Genomic DNA, 21,616 nt, shown 5'->3' with positions numbered 1-21,616 from the left:
AACCTAACAACATCAAATGCTAGTAAGGATACAGAACAATAGAAAATACCTACCACCACTCATTGCTAGTAGGAATGTAAAATGTTTCAGCTACTTTGAAAAACAGTATGACAGGTTTTTTTTTTTATAATTACACTCACATTTACCATATGACCTAACAATTCCAATCCTAGATATCTGTCCAAGTGAATTAAAATCTTATGATAATACAAAATCCTAAACATGAAGAGCTGTTGTAGCTTATTCACAATCACCAAAATCTGGAAACCATCCAGATGTCCTGAAACAGGTGAATGGATAAACTTTGGTGCAGCCATATAATGGAACACTATTTAGCCCTAAAAAGGAATGAACTATTGTTCCATGCAACAATATGGATGAATCTTAATTATATTTTGCTAAGTGAAAGAACACAAACCCAAAAGGCTACATGCCGTATGATTCCATTTATGCAGCATTTTGGAAAAGGCAAAACTTATTATAAGGATGGAAAACAGATCAGCGGTTGCCAAGGATAAGTGGGTGGGGTTGAGGGCTGGGATTGATTACAAAGGGGCTACAAAAGGAATGTTCTGTATGGTACTTGATGGTAGATACTTGACTCTATGTCAAAACCCAAAGCCCTATATACCAAAGAGTAAAACTTCATTGCCTGTAAAATGAAAATTAAAAAAAAATTAATAATGGATTAACCAGAATGCCAGAGAACCCAGGGTGAATTGCAGAATTAATATAACTATATTATAGATGTATGCCATAACCTCACTGAAGAGTGTAAAGGAAAAAGGAGTTACTTAACTGGAAAATAGGCCCAAACACTGCTCACTGCAAGGCTAAAGATAAAAAGAACTGTACACAAATACTGTGTTCCAGGTGGTAAGCTGGTTTTTCATAGAGGGACAGACAGGTTAGCAATTCTAAGTTACTTTTCATATCTACCAGGGCCCAAAAAATCAGTAAGTCTACTGTAAATAATGAGAGTCCAGTTTCTCACATTCAGAGAAAAAAATTACCCATAAGCAAAGGGGGAAGACTGGATTGAATCCTGTGTTGCTGTATTAAAATGGGAGATATCAGTGTGAGCTCCTATGTATTTTAATACACAGGCAGATACAGAAATAATTACAGGTATGTGGGTATATATGTATTAGCATGCACATTCATATTTTCCAGTTCTGTCCTGTTAGAGCACCTAGAAGCAGTAACAAGCCCGTCGGCACCCAGATCTTAGTTTCGAATACCTCCGCTAAAGGGAACCAGGGCACCCTCAGAGAAATAGCCGATTGGACTGTGGCAGGAAAAATACAAGATGAGTAATGAGCATGTTCTAAGCCAGAAAATAAGGAAGTGTCTTAAAAATGAAAAAATGGAATCCTACCAAGATGACACTGAAGACAACTTAAGGGAGCTCCCTATGGCCAATGCTGGAATGATCTGGGCAACAAACTGGCACTATGAAAGGTCTATCCCTGAGTCAGGTGCCTGCTAAGTGCTCAGTGCTGGGTCATTTGGGGACCAAAAATAAGGTTGTGGACCTTGGGCCCAAGAAGGTCTCAATGCAGTACATACTACATATATTTCTTTTTATGAAGATTATATGGTTTCATTATCATAAAGAAACACAAATTAGGTCACAAGATGTAAATATATATTCATACATGGAGTATAAAGAAAGAAGTAAAATGGTAATCCTCAAAGAAAACGAAGCAAGCAGGTACATGAAGTATAGTGCTTACTTCAGCCTGGAAACAGGACAAAATTGCATCAAATTGCTGAAGATATAAGCATTCATACACTGTAATGAGCATAATGCATCTAGAGAAGCACATCATTATTCCACCACATTACACTGATTAAATCTCACAATTCATTTTAAAGACTATCCATATCTAACCAATGATTTAGAGGAGGATGGAAAGTTGAATTAACTAAGGGAGCACCAATCATTGCCTCTGGCAGAGCTTTTAAAGAATTAACTTGCAAACTAAGTTATAAAAAGAATGAAAAATGAGTTGGAGGAGTACGAAGATTGTAGAGAAACTATAATGTGCAGCGAACAGAAACTTTCATTTTGGGGGACGCCTGGGTGGCTCAGTCGGTTAAGCATCCGACTTCAGCTCAGGTCATGATCTCATGGCCCGTGAGTTCGAGCCCCGCATCAGGCTCTGTGCTGACTGCTTGGAGCCTGGATGGAACCTGCTTCGGGTTCTGTGTCTCCCTCTCTCTCTGCCCCTAACCCAGTCGCATTCTGTCTCTCTCTCAAAAATAAACAAACATTTTTAAAAAATTAAAAAAAAAAAACCTTTTATTTTTTAACCTAATCCCACACATAGAAACAAATTTTTAGCCATGTTTATAAATTAGGCAGTCATTGTTGAATTGGAGTTCAAAGTTTTTCCCATTAGTCTGGTGGTGGGAAGTGGCCGGGGGTGGGGAAGCACCAGGAAAAGTAGTACAGAATCACTGAAAACTATCATTGAAGAAACTTGAGAAAATTAGCAAAAGCATATCAACTATTCCGACAGAGAATGCCAACAATAAAGAGCTACGCGCCAGGCAGGTTAAAGGAATGATTCCACTCCACTTGGTGTCAGGAGAATGCAGGTTATCTGATTTTGCAACCACTCCACCCCCACCATTTGATTTCCCTTGGAGGGTTTCACAGCACATCTTAAAAAATATGTTCAGAGTAAATAGGTATGTAGCCACATGTTATCTATCAGGCTGGCATACACATTCTTTTCAAATGCTCTTCACTTATGGATCAGATTTTATCATCTTTGATCCATCAATCATCTTGTAATAGATTCTAGAAACATTTCCAAAATTAGCGTATATTTATTTTCCTAGGACATGTATCTAATAAAAGTGGTGGCAGTGCCAGAGAGTGGTAGCAGAAAAAGAGAAAAAAAGAATTTACAGGTAAAGATGATAGGTTTGAAGTGTCCATAAACATCCAAATGGAGATGGAGACTGAATTAAATGGGATCTTTCTAAAAAAAAAAAAAAAAAAAAAAATCCAGCATCTCGAACAATGTCATGCTGAGTATGTGTACGATGCACTTTGGTCAAATGACTTAATGGTGCTTTATGGTTTAGCTGGAAGATTTTTTAAACAAATTAATAAAAGTTTACTCCCATGAATCCGCAGGATGGGATCGTTTCTTTGGAAACGAGGAAGTCTATTAGTCTAATGAAGAGATATAGTACTCTGAGAATGATCACCAACCTGGTAAAAAAAAAAAAATTTGAAATCTGAACATTTTAATGAACTTGGTCTTCAATCCAAATTCCTTCTTCCCATTTCCTGTATATCCTGTTTGTATCTGTTTTATGGCAATTACATTTTTTTTAATGTTTATTTATTTTTGAGAGAGACAGAGACAGACTGTGAGCAGGTTAGGGGCAGAGAGAGAGGGAGACACAGAATCTGAAGCAGGCTCCAGGCTCTGAGCTGTCAGCACAGAGCCCGATGCGGGGCTCGAACTCACGAGCTGTGAGATCATGACCTGAGCTGAAGTTGGAGGCTCAATCGACTGAGCCACCCAGGCACCCCTGCAATTACATTTTCAAAGCTGTGTGAGACTAATTAATCACCAATCAGAAAATGAATCTCTAAACTTTCCATTTATCTCCAATAAAACTACTAGAGAACAATTTTTTCTTCTCCATATAAGATTCTCCTATTAAGGTGCAAGGAAAGAGTCTTCAATAGTTAGGGGTATAGGTGCAGTTTGATTTCTTTCTTCTTTTTATAATTAAAAACAATATACTATAAAACACTTCAAACTACTTTAAAAAACTATAATAGAAAATTTGGAGATGATCTCCCTTTTTTACCTTTTAATTTCCTTCCAATCCATGCATTTCCTTCTAGATCACTTATTAGCACATTTTTATCTAAAAAAATTAATGAGAATGTAAAAAGCACCTATCATATTGCATGGATTTAGAAGGTATTCAATTTTTTTTTTGAATTATGCAACATAGTTACTGAGAGAGAGCTATCCTACTGTAAACTTGATGACAGAGACAAATTAGATAACCATACCAAATTTTTAGTAGTAAAATACTATAAAGTAATTTAGTAGAGATTAAAATTTTAGAAAGATTAGCATACTTCGAGTAAAATCCCACCACATTATCAATGTAGAAATCTCTCTATACCAACTGAGTTTCTGTTGAGCTTTCCAAAAAACAAGATTTTAAAATCAGTAGTCTTGAGCAAACATAAAATCAGTAGATACATATCTGTGGTTCCAGGTACTCCATTTTTTTAAGTTTATTTATTTATTTTGAAATAGACTACACGAGCAGAGGAGGGGCAGAGAGGGGGAGAGAGAGCATCCCAAGCAGGCTCCACACGGTCAACGCAGAGCTGACGAACCATGAGATTGTGACCTGAGCCGAAATCAGGAGTCAAATGGTTATCTGAATGAGCCACCCAAGGTGCTCCCCTCAGGTACTCCATTGTTAAATAAAAATAACTATATTCATTTCCCCAAAGTCATGAGATGACCTGAGTGGAGGGGATGGATTAGATGGTAGGGTAATGAATTTTCAAGTGGAGATGGAATTAGACAGATACTCTCCCAGTAGAGTGTCTGAGTAGGGACCACTTTTTAGTGGTACCATGTGTATAGGTATCTTATGAATCCTACCAACTGGGAGAATGGATGACAGATTTTATCTACACTGATATATAATAGATCCTATAATTTGTGTGATTCTGATTATAAATATATTCAATGATTTAACCGAACGACACAATTTTAATGTCAAACTAAAAAATTTTACCTTCATAATACATTCATAAGTATTCCATGATGAAATTTTTGTTATATTCATGGTTTCTATTTAACAGTGTGTTGGGGGTATTAGCTAATACAATTATATAGAAGAAAACTGTCAGAGGTATAGTAATGAAAAAAGAAAAGGTAAGGTTGTCTCTATTTCCAAATAATATGATTATGCATATTTGAAAACCCCCAAAAAATCAATGGAAAAACTTATATGATCAGTAAGAAAATTTTATAATAGTATCAGGCTATATAATTAACAAAGTCAATAGAACTCATATATACTCAAGCAAGAACCAGTTAAAGGGCATAATGGATGAATAAAATTAACTGCTTAAATGATAACAGATATCCAAAATTATACAAGGAAACATTTAAATCTCTTAAATAACAAAAAAGTAGCCCTGCACAAATGAAAAGACAACTATATTCTTGAATGGAATAAAGATACCAGTTCTCCCTAAGTTGGCTTGTATATAAACTAGAATCCCAATAAAAATGCCATCAGGTTTTTCCCCTCATGGAACTAAACAAGTTGATTATGAAGTTCATTTGGAAAAATAAGCCACAGCCAAAAAAAAAAATCCGCAAAAAGAAAGGCTAGGGCCTTAATGACTAAATATGAAAATGTGTTGGGGTGCTTGGGTGGCGCAGTCGGTTAAGCGTCCGACTTCAGCCAGGTCACGATCTCGCGGTCCGTGAGTTCGAGCCCTGCGTCAGGCTCTGGGCTGATGGCTCAGAGCCTGGAGCCTGTTTCCAATTCTGTGTCTCCCTCTCTCTCGGCCCCTCCCCCGTTCATGCTCTGTCTCTCTCTGTCCCCAAAAAAATAAATAAACGTTGAAAAAAAATAAATATGAAAATGTGAATTACTACAGGCCAATGGAACAAAACAGAAAATATACCAAATTGGGGCGCCTGGGTGGCTCAGTCAGTTAAGCATCCCACTTCAGCTCAGGTCATGATCTTGCAGTTGGTGGGTTAGAGCCCCGCTGACAGCTCAGAGACTGGAGCCTGCTTTGGATTCTGTGTCTCCCGTCTCTCTCTCTCTGCCCTCCTTCCACTCATGCTCTCTGTCTCTGTCTCTCTCTCTCAAAACTGAATAAACGTTAAAAAAATTTTTTTAAAAAGAATATGGACAAAACTACATATAGAAACTTAGTGTTTAGCAAGTGCTTTGGTGATAAGCGAATAGCTCTATAGGGACAGATAATATCCATTCTTCACACCATTGAGCAAGACCAATTCCAACTGACACATACAGGGAAAAAAGTGGAAATGATAGAAAATATGGAGAATTCCTACAGCAAGGAAAACCCCCCAAATTTTGACATAAAATACTGAAACAATAAGACAAAGGGTTAATAAATTGGGTTATGAGGAAGAAAAAGAAACACATAAGTAAAAAGAAAAATAATCGAAAAATATTTGAACCTTACATCATAGATAAAGGCTTAATCAAACCACCCACATAAAAGTGAGCCAGAGATAGGAACTGTTACTTTGAAACAATTACAAAAGACTCTTACATGAAAAGACACAAAACTCATTCCTAACAAGAAAAATACAAAATAAGACAATTCCATTTCTTTTATTAGAGTCACAAAATTCTAAAAGAATGACAGATACTCTATTGGAAATGACGTGAAGAAACAGGCCCTCAGACATACTGCTATTGAGAATATAAAGTGATACAACCCCTATGGCAAAGAACTTGGTAATATCTGACAAAATTAGACATTCATTTATCCTTCGACTCAGCAATCCCACCTCTTGAAATGTATCCAAGATATATTGTCAATGAAAACACATATGCACGAGTCTATTCACTGCAGCCTTATCCATAATACCAAAATTGGAAACACCTAAATATCCATCAATAGGCAACTTGTTGAATAAAATATGGTCCACCCACAAAATGGAACCACACAACCAATAAAGAGGGAGAGGAGATGTCTCTAGTACATGATCTCCACGACACATTGTTAAGTGAGAAAAGCTAGGTGAAGATATGCATTAGTATGGTGCCATTTAGGAAAGGGGGAGGGGTATAAATAAGTATACCCATTTGCTTATACTAAAAAAGTAGAGGGGCTCCTGGGTGGCTCAGCTGGCTAAGCATCCGACTTTGGCTCAGGTCATGATCTGGCAGTTCGTGAGTTCAAGCCTCGCGTCGGGCTCTGTGCTGACAGCTCGGAGCCTGGAGCCTGCTTCGGATTCTGTGTCTCCCTCTCTCTCTACCTCTCCCCCGCTCATGTTCTGTCTCTGTCTCTCTCTTAAAAATAAACATTAAAAAAAATTTTTTTTTAAAGTAGAGCAAAGACAGAGCGGTCTTTTCAACTGCTCTGGGAAAGCTGCTGGGAAATCTGAACATCTATACACAAAGGAATGAGGTTAACCCTTACCTTACACCACATAAAAAAAATTAACTCCAAATGGTTCAATGACATAAATATAAGACCTAAAAGTATAAAAACTTGTAGAAGAAAACATAGAAGGAATGGCATTCATGATACTGGATTTGACAATAATTTCTTGGATATGACATCAAAAGCACAGGCAACAAAAGTAAAAATAAATTAGACTATATCAAAATTAAACACTTCTATGCATCAGAGAACACAATCAACAGAGTGAAAGGCAACCTACAGAAGGGGAGAAAATAATTACAAATCATGTATCTATTAAGGGGTAAGTAACCACAATATGTAAAGAACTCCTACAACTCAACAACGACGAACACAAAAATCTAATCAAAAATGGGCAAAGGATTTAAATAGACATTTCTTCGAAGAAGATATACAAATGGTCAACAAGCATATGAAAAGAGGGTCCATATCACTAATTACCAGGAAAATGCAAATTGAAGCCAAAATGAGATAATACCTCACATCTATACAAAAAACCACAAAAGCTGGTGAAGACGTGGACAAATCAGAACCCTCGTGTACTGTGGCAGGAATGTAAAATGGTGTAGCTGCTGTGAAAAACAGCATGGTAGTTTCTCAAAACAAAACAAAACAAAACAAAACAAAAAAACCCAAAAAACCCAGAAATTGAATTACCACACGATTGAGGAATTCCATTTCTGCATATATATCCAGAAGAATGAAAGCAGGGTTTTGAAGAGGTTATCCATACTCTCATATTCAGAGCAGCATTGTTTGTAAAAAGGTGGAAGCAACTCAAGTGACCACGGACAGATAAACGGATAAAACAAAATGTGGTCCATACATACAATGGAATATTATTCAGCCTTAAACTGGAAGGAGATTCTGAGCCATGCTACAACATGGCTGAACCTGGAGGACACTAGGCTAAGTGATTTCAGCTGTACGACGTATCAGGGTAGTCAACCTCAGAGACAGAAAAAGTGGGGGCTGCCAGAGATTGGGGTAGGGGAGAGGTGGGGAACTGCCGTTCGTGGGCACAGAGTTGTGGTTTCACTTTCACAAGATGGAAAAGTTCTGGAAATTGAGGGCACAATAATGTGGATACACTAAACACTACTGAACTGTACACTTGGAAATGGTTTAGATGGTAAACGTCCCATCTATCTTATCATAATTATAACTATTACAAATGGGAGGACAGGAGAATAACCCCTAAACTAAAAAGAAATGACTACCTCCAGAGAGAAAGGAAATAGAGTAAAGGGCACAGGGAAGGAGAGAACCAAACTTCTCTGAATACACTTTGTTTTGTTGTTTGACTTGGGAATCCTGTAAATGTTTTATATAACCATTAAAAATACATGTTTAAAATGTCAATCTAAAAACTGCCCTATATAATTAAGATTCAAAAACACTCCTGAAAAACAGAAATATCTGAAAAAATAAAATGGAGAGTAGGAAATAAGTAATTGAAAGTGAAATGAAAGAAATAAACCCAAAGGTGTATCACATGGGTAGTATAATCACACAGAGGAGCTATTCCCAGAGTTTTTAAGCATATTTCAACTATTCACCTTTAATGAATTATGCGCTAAGGAAAAGAACTGCAAAACGAATACAGAAACACCACACAATGTTTATAATAACCATATTGTGATAGCACTGACATCATTTTGAACTGGTGTGTGTTTATTGTGGGGAAAAAGTGGATTAATGATTACACAGGCAGTCATTTAGAAACAAGACTGTAAAAATGGGGGAAGTAGACACAAATGTGTCTTACAGAAATTAAGAAAAAATTCTGTAGTAGCATATTTAATAGGAACTATCAATAGACAACTCAAAATATCATATAGATTTTAAGATCCAAACAGAAATGAGTACATGCGCCCACCAGAATGACCAAATAGCAAGGAGCACATCTAGTGCTCAGTTTGTGAGTTAAAATACCATTTCCCACTAAAAGGATGAGGGCTCCTACATGCCGACTCAGACATGAGTCAGGAAACGCACACAGTAAACCTAGAAATCCTGTCAGCAGGTAACTAATCAAAGAGTACTATGGTCAACTCAAAAGGACTCAAGAGTGAACCGCAGAGGCTCCCACTGACCAAAGACAGAACAACTTGAACACTCCTGAAAACAATAACTACAATGGATCACAACGTAAATACCTTTCAACCCATGAATTCCTAATACTACTTAAAAAATAAAACAAATCACATCAAGCATTTACCCTGTTGTTCCTGCAGTGCAGCTCAGGGTATCAGCTAGTGATGAGGGGAAGAGTCTCCTCAGAGAAGTATTCCAGCTAACAAATGAAAGAGGCATGGTAGCATTCAGAATACCAGGATTCACCACTCTAATGAAAACAAAGGCAGAGATCATGGCAGTACCAACTTCTTAATTTAGAGCACAAACAAATCACAAGGAAAAGCGAAGGAGAGAGGAACCCAGAGACAAGAAGACAGATGGTGGACAGGCTGACCGACTGATAGGAATCCAGTGGATTAAAAGAAAAGTAAAAGACATATAAACCAATTGCAATATATGGACTTTTATTTGACCTTAACCTGAAGAAACAAACTGTAAAAAAAAAAAATTATTGGACTACTGGGGAAATACAAATATGGAATTATTAGATAATATTAAGAAATAAGTCTTACTTATTTTTGTCATTCTAATGGTACTGTTTATGTAGAGAGAGCGTGCGCGTGCGTGCGAGAGCACCCTTTGCTTTCAACATACAAACTGAGATTGACAGACAAGGGGATATTGTGTCTGAGAACTGTTTAAACTAGGGGGACAGGTGTCTGTAGGGATACACATAAAATAAGACTGTCTGTGAGCTAGGAACTGTTGAAGCTAGGCAACAGGTACACGGAGGTTCGTTACATTACTCTCTACTTTTATGGATGTTTGAAATATTCCAAAATACAAAGCTTTTAAAATTGAATAGGAAAACACATATAAGTTTTATCCAAAACTAATCTATAAAGTTATATTTGGCATTCAAAGAGACCATCTCACAACCCATCCTGACAGATCTATGCAGTGATTCCGAGGGGAATTAAGAAAAAAAGATTCACTGATTAATAGTTAAGGTTAATACAATTCCTGTGAAACCATCCCTGTTTGATGTGTTTTCTCCCCTCTACCAATCACCACTGAAGACGTCGGGCACGAGGTGCCTGGGTGACTCAGTCGACTGGGCGCCAGACTTCAGCTCAGGTCATGACCTCACGGTTCGTGGGTTCAAGCCCCACATCGGGCTCTGTGCTGACAGCTCAGAGCCTGGAGCCTGCTTCGGATTCTCTGTCTCCCTCTCTCTGCCCCTTCTTGGCTCACACTTTCTCTCTCTCTCAAAAATACATAAACATTTTTAAAAAAAGATGTTGGGCACATGGTTAACAGAAAGGAAAGAGGTAAGGGTGCTTTTGTAAGAAACATTTAAATATGCTTTGGCCAAAAGCAAAAAAAAAAAAAAAAAAAAGGTAACTCATCCCTTTTATCCTGCTCATATGCCTTGATGGTTAACACTTCAAGAATGAATATTACTATTGTGCCCCATGCTCATCCCATGCAAACCACAGGGCCATGGGCCATGTATAGCCAATGATTAAAGAATAATAATAATAAGGAGGCAAGAATGTATAGAATTACCTAAGAATTCCTCAACCAAAACTTCAACTTTACACAAAATCTCTTGTAAAACGGGTCTTTAAATATTTAGCATGAAAGAAAAAAAATAACCAAAACTCAAATAACATACTTAAGAAGGCACACAAATAAATTTACTGATTACATAGAAACATATTATAGAAACATTACTGCACTCACGCTTTGGGAGACGGGGGAAAGCACATCTAAATTAACATACTGAGCCTCATCCAATGACAATTCATTAAGTCACATGGGTAACAAGTGATTACTACAGAGCTGTGCCGAGTGGATCATGATTATTAAAAGACGACTGAATGTATTCAAATCCATACTCACATTATAGAGAGAGTGTTGTCCAATCATATCTGAAAGGTTAGTATGTTTGAAATCAAATCATAAAGTATGTATCAAACATTAACACAGTGTATTCAAGATGGTCTCTGGGCTTCCTGGAGACAACGGTCTCAGGCAGCATGTGCAAGGCGCACATCACGCTAGCACTTCCCAAGGCACAAGCTACTGGGAAGCTCTGGAACCCCAGTCATTGGCTGGAGAAGCAGCACGCGACTATGCGTCATAGGTTGCCACAAAGAACCACAAGAGTTACACAGAAACTAAAGGCTGTCCTGCATAATAACAAATTTTAGGAACTGCCACATATAAGGGACAGTCTATAACCCTGCCCTGTATCATTGTGTGTGGGGGCATGGGGGTGTCATTTGTTAAAACGAGAGGCATTTAGGGAACAGAGAGTGAATTAGTTTTCGACTGCACTAGGTAGAACCTCAGAAGTTCAGAGGTTCTGACAGCACAGAGCCTGGAGCCTCTTCAAATTCTGTGTCTCTCTCTCTCTCTCTGCCCCTCCCCGGCTTGCACTCAGTCTCTGTCTCAGAAATAAACATTAAAAAAAATTTTTTTTAAATATTTAAATGACAAAGGAACTATTAGCATTATTTATTTGTTTTATATATTGTGACTGTGGTTATGATTTCACATATAAGTTTGCTATCTTCAAAAGTTTGAAAAACAGATTTGCTCATTCCCGTCCTTTTCCATAAAAAGAGACCGAACTAGATAAAGACGTGCAGAAGCCTAGAAATGTCTCTGGGTCTCACAGCAAAGGCTGGGTGAAATAGAACAACATGCCAGACCTCTCGCTGCCCCTTCCACTGGGCATCCCAACTAATACTCTGGTTGAATAAATTAGTTGCTTACCCATCATCAGAAAAATCATTCGAAAAACAGTGTTTTTCTCCCTAATTATTGTCATCTGCCCGAGCAACTGTGAAACAAATGAATACAGATCCTCGGCGGAGGAGCGAGCCATGTCTGGGATGATCACCTTTCACAACTTCTCTCTCCCGCCTCTCGCCCTCCATCTGAGAATCGCTGCGCCTGAATCTCTTCTCCACAGCAGGGGCCACGGACGAAATGGAATGAGAAAGGCTTCCAACCCTAAGGTGCCCAGCCAACCTCTATCTGGGAAAGGCTGGGGATGGTCTCAGAATCCTGATCATATCTTAAAATAGGTCACATCTGAGATTATGTGGTCACTTTAAATGCTGCGTAAATATGTTATAAGAAGCACCATACTTTAGGTTAAGACTGCAAATGCTCAATCCTCTACCTGTCACCCAGAACTCAGAGATTCGTTTCTAGTTCATTTCCTCTGATTTTGATATTATTTGTTTCAAAGACTAATCCTTGCTTTCGAGCCAAAATCAAAACCACACGAAACCTGAATAAGACCTGCTAGCCAGCCTCTAGCAGAGAATAAAGAAAAAGCCTTCGTCACTTCATGCCTGAGATAGAAAAGTGTCTCAAAAACAAGCTAATTTATGTCTTTACACCCCAATCTACACCAGGATTTGTTGAACAATGTTTACTTACTAGAGAGATGTAATTTCATTATACATCATAAAATCAGCAGGGGTATTCATGTATTACGAACCACCCCTCCTCTTCTATTTCCATTCCCTAAAGCTGAGTGTTCTTTAGTACAAGTGCACCTTTCAAATACGAGCCACATCATCATTTCTCAGGAAAATGTAAAGTCTTTTCACAAGGCTTACAAAAAAAGAGCTGCGATCATAGCATGGACATTAACTGTAAGCAACAATTTTCAAAAACAACAAGCAATAAGATAGGTGGTTGCAATTGTTTTCGCCTCTAAATCAAGCAAGGAAAATCTTTTCAAGTGATGGGTAAGTTGTATAGAGCAAACACAGAAAATACGTACAGAAAAATTACAAAAATACTAAGTATTGTTACAGATGACTGGATTGGCATTTAACAGGCTGAAAGAAACCAGATCAATCTCAATCTCACTGGGGTCAATTCGGGTGCTCAAACCAATAAAACAAATTTTTTTCTTTATGTTTGTGTACTAGAGGTGCTAAAATATTAACCAAATCTGCAAATGTCATGCACAATAAAACCATTTATAAATATTAAAACACTTATTCATATCAAAATCTGCTTAACAAAAATAGATAGCAGAAGTAATAAATCATTAGGACAATACTTAGGAAGAATAAAACATAAAATACCATTCTTCCCCCAAAAAGCAAGACAAAGCAGGGAAGAATGGATTTGGCAAAGATAATCTTAGTATACTTTGATCATTTTAATCCCAGAAATTATAAGCAACGGTCGAACAAAATCTATAATTAGCTATTACAATCAAAATATTACAGGTAAAATAGGTTCACATAATTTTCTTGTAATAACTCTAAGTTACCGTTTTACTTCCAAACTGTAAACTATTCTGTCACATGCAGATCACAAGACGACTTCGAACCAAAATATTAAAACCATGGACTTACACAGAATATCCAGTCAACAAAGATAATAAAATTAGAAACATGGCATAAAATTACAAATGTCGCACAATCCAATCAAAATTGGATTTGTACGTGCATATTAAGCGTCTAGGGTTGAAAACATCACAAGATAATCAACTCTGCTTTTTGTTCTGTAAAAACAAGTTGAACAGGACTCTGAGCACCTGTACTGGAATAATCTGTACTGGAATAAGGAAAATTTCTATTTAAAAGCTTACTAGACACTTGTTCTATTACAAAGACATGTTCCGGTATTCGTGTGCAGTGTTTTGTAAAGTACTTTATTTCCATTAGCATTATAAATTTTTGTTCCTCAGCAAATCAGCAAGAGACTAATGGCACAAATCAATATCATACTCTTCATAGCAACTAATATTAGGTCATTTATTATAGCAAAGGCCACTAGAAACTCAGCTAAAGGTATATCAGGCATTTCAATTTGAACGCCATTTTTTTAACAATGTGTCACAGGTTGAGTGAGTTTTTCTTTTATAAGGTAGTCTTCATAGGCTTAAGTGCCTCCAACTTCTTAGAGCAGGTAGAAATGTAAGAACACCTCAAAAAAAGTCAGCCATGCCTCCTAGGGGTCTTACCACCAACTACAACTCTCTAGAGGTGACCAATTTCTGTGCTGAAGGGAGCGAGACAGAGAGGCTTGTGAATAAAAGAAATAAGGAGGGCAGAAGAAAATAACTAACATTATTTCAAATCTTTTGGGCTCCAGAAGCTTTTCCACAGGGGCCAATGGAATGAGAGAAAGAAGCATTCAAGGAGTCCCACACTTAAAGGAACCCCGGGATGAAAGGAAGAAATTACAGAATTTCCTCCTGCCCCACTCCTGCTTTGTTCCAGAGGGAGGAGACCGTCACGGGGGACTCCTAGGGATGACCAGAAACCAGGTGACCCAGGACTTCCCTGCCAGCGTGAAGTTCCCTCATCCTGTGGAGTTTCTAAGCTACAGCATTTCCTGATGGCAGAGTTCTGTTTACTTAGAGGTAAAGTCTAAATAACCAATCGATCGGTAATGCTTTCAGTTTTAAATTTGCCTTTTTACTACTCTCATTTCCAAGACTTGTAAAAAGGATTTAAGGACAATTACAAGAATATTACATATCACCTCAAAGAACTCAAGTCACATGGAACTAAAGGATTTTCCTTTAAATAGTTGTGACTGATTAAAAAGAAATTGTGTTACTCTATTAGGTTAGTAGCCAAATATAGATAAGTACAACAGTTTAATGCTGCTAAATACATGATCAGTCTAGAGTGCTTAAACTTAAGCCCCACAGTTTGACACTCTAAAAGAAAAAAGAGAAACAAATCCCTTTGGTCCTGACTTAACACTGCAAACAGATACAACACAGATACAGTGCGCTTTGCATAATACAGTCTTGAGATGTTCCCTTCTGCCTCTCAATATCAGAATTTCCACAGAACATCAAGTACTTTTTCTATAGATCACGGTGCCATAATTCAATACTTTCCCTTTCTAATCCTGATGCACACTCCCTTCCAGCTGGCTCTGTGAACACAACGAGGCAACAACCACAGATATTTCTGGGGAAACCTCACCCTTTCCTTTCAGCTGACTGACAAAGTAGGCAGTAAGTACAAAAGGGCTGCTTTCGAATTTTCAGTTCTTCATGAGCAACCAAATGGTTTTCCCTTTTGTTCCCCAATGTTAATTAGAATGTTTTTTCTGAAGAAGAGAGATACGCACCCAGAATGCAACAAAAGACCTGAGAAAGTAGTCAAGGAAGCAGAATGTGAAAAGCCAACAGAGACACCACAAAGTGTTTACACTAAAGTTTAGGGATTTTTGTCCCCCCCCACCCCCCACCCCTGCCCCAATCAGAGAGCTCTTACTCTTAGCCAATTTACTCTTATTTTATATTTAACTCAAATAAGTTTGGCTGCCTGGCTTCCACACTCCTGGGACACTGAAAACAGTAAATTAGCCATCAGGGCAGAGAAGCTCTTAGGGGTGAGAAAAAACAGCCCCCCAGCAAAAATTGGAAATAATTCCCAGATAATAAAAAAAGGAAGAAGGAAGGTTATTTTTAAAAATATGAAACGTGAGAGGCAATTCAGTCTGGGTCCCTTAGGTTAAGATAAACAGGTCCACTCTCTTCAATAAGCAAATGGCGGTAATTTTAGAGCACGGGCCTAAACAATAACTCCGGTCTTTGAGAAGAGGTTTAAAAAGCCAGAGACACTTTGAAATATTTCAACAAAAAGGTTAACGTTGTTTAAAAAATCCAAGCATTCAGTGACTTTTAAACCCTCAGTTATCTAGAAAATCATTTCTTAGAAGGCTGTTAGAGAATTCCAAAAAACTGAGGCATACATAAAAAATAAAGGAAGGAATGTTGTGTAGTTTAAGGCCTCTGGGAGTGGGGGAGAGAGACTCATTTAAATCATATTTAGCAAACCCCGTCCTATCCCTTCTCCCTCCTTCCCCCAGCAAACCTTGAAAATACCTGCCTACCAAAGAATACATTAATATTTAAATCTTTGCTGACTGCAGATGCTTCCCCACAACCTCTACAACACACAGTTCCGCCATCTTACCTTCTTGTGTATTGTTGGTCCATCCACATATGTGCTCAGAATGACCACTACCTTATAATCATCAGAAAAGCGACTTCAGTTCCAGTTTAAAATAGGTACTACAGTGTGGCTTGTTGAAAGTCAAACCCAAATCATTTACCACGAGTGTCTTTCACTGAACAAAGAAATCCTATTCTGTTTCCAGGGGGGATAAAAAAGACGAGCCTAACCCTGGTAACCTTAACACAAAAGGAAGCTAAAAAGGCAGGGACTCGATAAGAACAAAGGATTGTTCTTTCTGATGACATCAATACATATTAAACACGATGTGTTACACATCCTTCTATCAATATCTGAGATGATAAATTTGCAAATTAATACTACATTGGTCATAACTGCATAAAATTACAATAGCACCCTCTTTAGAAGAGATTTTGATTTATATAATGGTAGTAACTTTTATGTGTTTAATGTTTCTGAAATTAAAGGAGGAGATGAGCCACGGTGCGCAAGCAGAATACAACGTACGAGAAATAATTACGCTTGTGACCTCATGCCCTATAAGGTCACTCTGCATCATAGGCCAAAGGAAATCAGGAACCATCAGCATTTACCTCCGAGTGGTCACTGCCTGGAATAAAGGGCAAGCGTGGGTATATTTCATAAACCAGCAGGAGCTTGACCTCATAAAAAAGTCAATTATCAAAATGCTACATGTAGAATGTCACAAAAAGAAATATATAAAAGTGGGTTCTGCAAAATATCTTCCCTTCAAAATAAATCTGAGACAACTTAAACAGCTCATTTTCATCTGAATCGTAACACGTGTCACAAAGTAACATTAATCCTGTTAGTAAAAAGAACCCGCAGAATTTATAAAAAGTATTTTGTAACATAAAACATTATAAATACATGCTAAAGAGTGACAACTCAAAATATTTACAATATGTACGTAAGTCACTATCACAAGAATGTATGCAATATTTATAATTCCAGTCCTGTTACCAGTACAGTAAGAATCACAATACACTTACCCACAGATATTCTATCAAAAATTAGGCATCAAAAGTTTACATACTGCCTGCATTTGTAAGGGATAAAATGTTTCCTAACACGTTCTGGGACAGGGCTCCATCACCTGAAGCAAAATTCTCACATCACTCAATTAGGACTTGGTTTTTATGAACATTTGTGAACTGGCTTTTCAGTTAAGGCAGACGATTGCTCCTTTTTCCTCCCTAGTGATTTCGGGTCTACGGCCAGAATCCCTGAGCAATATAAATTCACGTGAATTCCGAGGCAGTGACAATAACGAGAACAAAACTCCAGAAACCAGCAGAGCAGAGGAAAGGGGACAGCCGGCCAACATTCACTAGGTGTGTAATATACTGTGCCGGATGCTGTACAGAAAGTTCCTCCTTGAACGCTCTCAACAGCCCTAAGAAAAGCAACTGGCTTCTGGCCCACTGCTTTCCTGAGGTTCTCAGAAAACCCACACGAGGCTTTTATTGCATAATGTACCTAAATAAAATTCCAGAAGACCCCAGTCAGTATGACCAGTTGGCTTGTCATCTTAGTCCCAGCTCAGTGACTTACTGGCTGTGAAGTGAGAGAAAGGTACTTCCCACTTTAAACCTCAGGCTCCAGATCTCTAAGGCGAAGGACGATCACAGTCCATCAGCCTGGTATGATATTCTGCTCTTCAAGCAAAAGCATTTTCAGAGTCTCAGACAAATATCTAACAAAGGGACTCTTAGATCAAGCTCAGTCATAAGTCAGGAGCTGCCAATACCACATTGGGAATTATTGCACATTTTTAAATGCTTAGGATGATTAAATTATAAGAAAATATCTGATGAATGATGTATTTTACCAGATACAGCGCTTAGTATTTTACCTACTTTAGTAAGAAGACTCCTATGCTAAAAATAGGTTTTAAGTTTCTAAAAGAACGTTTTATGCTGTTAGCTCGCCACGAGAATCATCTCCTCAAACATTAATGACCATGGTGGACGCGATTTCACTACAAGCATGTTATGGCAGGTGTGGGCTGTCCACCAGCTGGCTCCATAACCTTTTGATCCCTCTGGACAGCAAATCTGTTCAGCAGCCCTATGTGGTCATTTCTCATTTGTTGTATGCTTTCTTCTCCTTTCACACTTTCAGAATCCTTACTCCCTCAGCTTGACATTCTTTTATTAAAATAGAAAGCTCCCAGTAAAGCCAACTAAAACTAATTTTATACTCAGGCAATGTAAAAGTTCCAGAATAGATTAATCTATGATAGCAAGAGTTGTTAGGGCAAGCTGTTTTAAACGTCACATGGAGAATACATGTTTATTCTTTCACTAAAAATACAATGACATTAAGTGAAAAGATTAAAATTTTAAGTAAGCCAGCATTCCATTAATTAATAAAGTACGCCAGGATATTGTAACTAAATATGAAGGACTATAATTTACATACATGGAAAGGTTGAAATCTGACCTAAGAACAGCCTAGTTTATACTTCAACGATGACGGGAACCATTACAGAGTAATTTTCTTACAGTTATGTTTCTGATTCATTTTGTTGTTGTTAAATTTAATATGGCTAGAAATTACAGTCTGAAATCAGGAGTAGCTAAGGCACATATCTACTCATTCTTCTATCACCACCGCCACTTTAAGATCTAAGGCTGCTGGAGGAGGCAAGGAATAAAGAGTGGTTAAGACAGTAAGTTTTGTAGTCTGACAGTCACTTAGTAACCGAGGGACCTTAAGAAAGTTCTTTAATCTCTCTTGGCCTCAACTAACTCATCTGGTGGGGGAGTGGGGGGGGGGGGTTGGGCAGTGACACTAGTCCCTAGTTTACAGGTTTACTGCAGTGGTTTAATGAAATAACACAGACCAGGCACTTAGCAAAAGCCTCACAGAGAAAGTGTTCAATTAATGGTAGGTATTGTGATTATTTTCCTTATACTGTATCCTCTCTGGACCCTCTAATAGACCTCTCACCTAGCAACATATACATTCTTATCATTGTTTCAGGGAGTAATTTGTGACTACATTACACTTTTATCTTGTAGCAAACTCATTCTCTTCTTTCCAGGAAAATAAAACAAAATGGCATTCACCACCATTGTTAATGGTACCTCTCTTCCCAAACTGTCAAGAATACACTGCACGCGTCTTCGGTGTTTTTCATAGACCTTTCTAGGTAGTCCGTAATCAAGCCTTAGAAATACCTTCTATTCCACCCTATCTACATCTAGGTCTCGGTCGCATCTCCCCTCCATAGTAGCTGCCCAACTACTTATTCTGCTTCAGCCCACTCTCCCACTGCAGTCCATTCCAAATAAAGGTGTCCGGAAATGGTTTCTCAATATTTCCGTAACAGCATTCTCCTTTCAAAAGGACCTCTGATGATTTGCTAATGTTTCCTCTTCAATGTAGTCTACAGTATTTTGCTCATAGTTTGTCCTTAAATTGAGGCATCTTTTATTCAATAAAGTTTATGATGAGCCGATGAGCTGTTTTCCAGAATATTATAAAACTAATAGCCACAAGTTACTGAACAAATAGCACTGTTCAGGGCTCTTCAAATACGAGAGTCACCACCGACAAACAGCTGGTAGAGTTATACCAGTTATAACAGTTATAGTCCTTTTGGGATCCTGTTTTCACTTCCTTCTTGTACTATCATGTATTGTCTGTCTTGATACGAATAGTGAGCATCTGATTACCAAGAATTTCGTATTGGCAAAAATCATTTAAAACGAAGCCACCTGAAACCCAGGCCAAGTTTTCAAAGTAAAAAGTTTTAAAAGTTTCATTGAGAATTTAACTAAAATAAAATAAAATAAAATAAAATAAAATAAAATAAAACTGATTTTGTTTATACTGCATTTGACCTAGCAGCATGATTACAAAGATTTTATGCTGCAAAAAATATGCAAACCCTTCAAGAACTTTTCCCAAGGTCTTTCCCAATCCGTTCAAATTATTTTCTTCTAAAAGATCTTCACGAATTTTCTTTCTTAACAGTACACTGGTCTAACTCTACCCAATCTTTATTTCTTAAGAATTCACAATTCCAACTTCAACTTGGAAAGGATCTACCTTCTACTGCACTTGCATATCATCAGATCACCACACATTGGCATCCACAAGCATAATAATGCAACAGAGACACAGATGCTACTGTTTAAATAGAGTAGGATTTTTGATTGGGATTAATTTTATAAAAGGGGCACCCGGGTGGCTCAGTCAGTTAAGCGTCCAACTCCCGATTTCAGCTCTGGTCATGATCTCACAGTTTGTGAGATGGAGCGTTGAGTCAGACTCTGCACTGACAGTGCAGAACCTGCTTGGGGTCCTCTCTTTCTCCTTCTCTCTCTCTCTCTCTCTCTCTCTCTCTGCCCTTCCCCTGAGTGCGCTAAGTAAATAAATAAACATTAAAAAAAAAAAAGAGGTCAGTCCATTAGAAAATATTCTGATATATATTTTTTAAATCAGGGGCGCCTAGGTGGCTCAGTTGGTTGAGCGGCAGGCCCGCTCAGGTCATGATCTCACAGCTCCTAGTTCGAGCCCCACGTCGGGCTCTGTGCTAACAGCTCAGAGCCTGAAGCCTGCTTCAGATTCTGTATCTGCCCCTTCCCTATTCATGCTCGCTCTCTCTCTCTCAAAAATAAATAAACATTTTAAAAAAAATAAAAAATAAAAAATAAAAAATAAAATAAAACTCCAAACCATAGGGATTTGGAAAATGAATGCATAGAATTCAAAGATCCCTTATTGTGACTTTCAATGACTCACTTTTGTTGATAAGTGAGCATATCTGCGAGTTTAGTACTTTCTTCGTACCTAAGCATCGGAAATCGGAAAGCTTTGCAGAGAACTCTTACGTGATATGACATGGTCCATATACTGAGGTAAGTACGGGGCCCAGGCATCAATGGCTTCCTTCCGTCCCGCTTGCTCAATTCTTCTCAGTTCAGCTAGAAGCAGGGCCTGCGCGGCTTCTCTGACCTGAACAGGAAACAGATCCAAATGAAAAAAACAGAAAGCAGATCAGCTGGTGAGGTGTTTAAAAACTGGAAAGTTCATAATGAAATGAAGCTAGAAAATATACAAGTCACATTAATTTACGGGAGAAAAACTACAGACCAAATAGTGAATTAAGTATTTAAAGTAGAATAAATTGGATGTGAGCAAATGAAAGACATTTTAATGAATGAGCTCACTGAAAAATATTTTAACACTAATAGACAGAATATGTGAACATTTACGCAGCGTTGGGTTTAAAACTCCATTTTCCAAAGCCTTTGAAACATTCTTGCACTTTCATTTAGCATTTTCACTTTAAAATCTCCATGTCATTGGTCCTGTT

The 21,616-nt window shown here is 37.9% G+C and overlaps 1 protein-coding gene across 8 annotated transcripts in view; it reads right to left on the bottom strand.

Annotated features, from left to right (window-relative positions):
* The window catches only part of WDR7 (WD repeat domain 7), a 354,920-nt gene that overhangs the window by 211,452 nt on the left and 121,852 nt on the right, over positions 1-21,616 (bottom strand). For all 8 annotated transcript variants that reach the window (XM_045042404.1, XM_045042403.1, XM_006938939.4 and 5 more), the window contains one exon: positions 21,132-21,255. In XM_045042404.1, coding sequence (XP_044898339.1) covers positions 21,132-21,255 — 124 coding nt within the window. The remainder of the gene's footprint in view (positions 1-21,131; positions 21,256-21,616) is intronic.

This window comes from Felis catus, chromosome D3, assembly GCF_018350175.1.
Source record: "Felis catus isolate Fca126 chromosome D3, F.catus_Fca126_mat1.0, whole genome shotgun sequence".
In the NCBI taxonomy this organism is placed as follows: Eukaryota; Metazoa; Chordata; class Mammalia; order Carnivora; family Felidae; genus Felis; species Felis catus.
The sequence above is the reverse complement of the archived record's forward strand: the minus strand, read 5'-3'. Positions and strand labels throughout refer to the sequence as shown.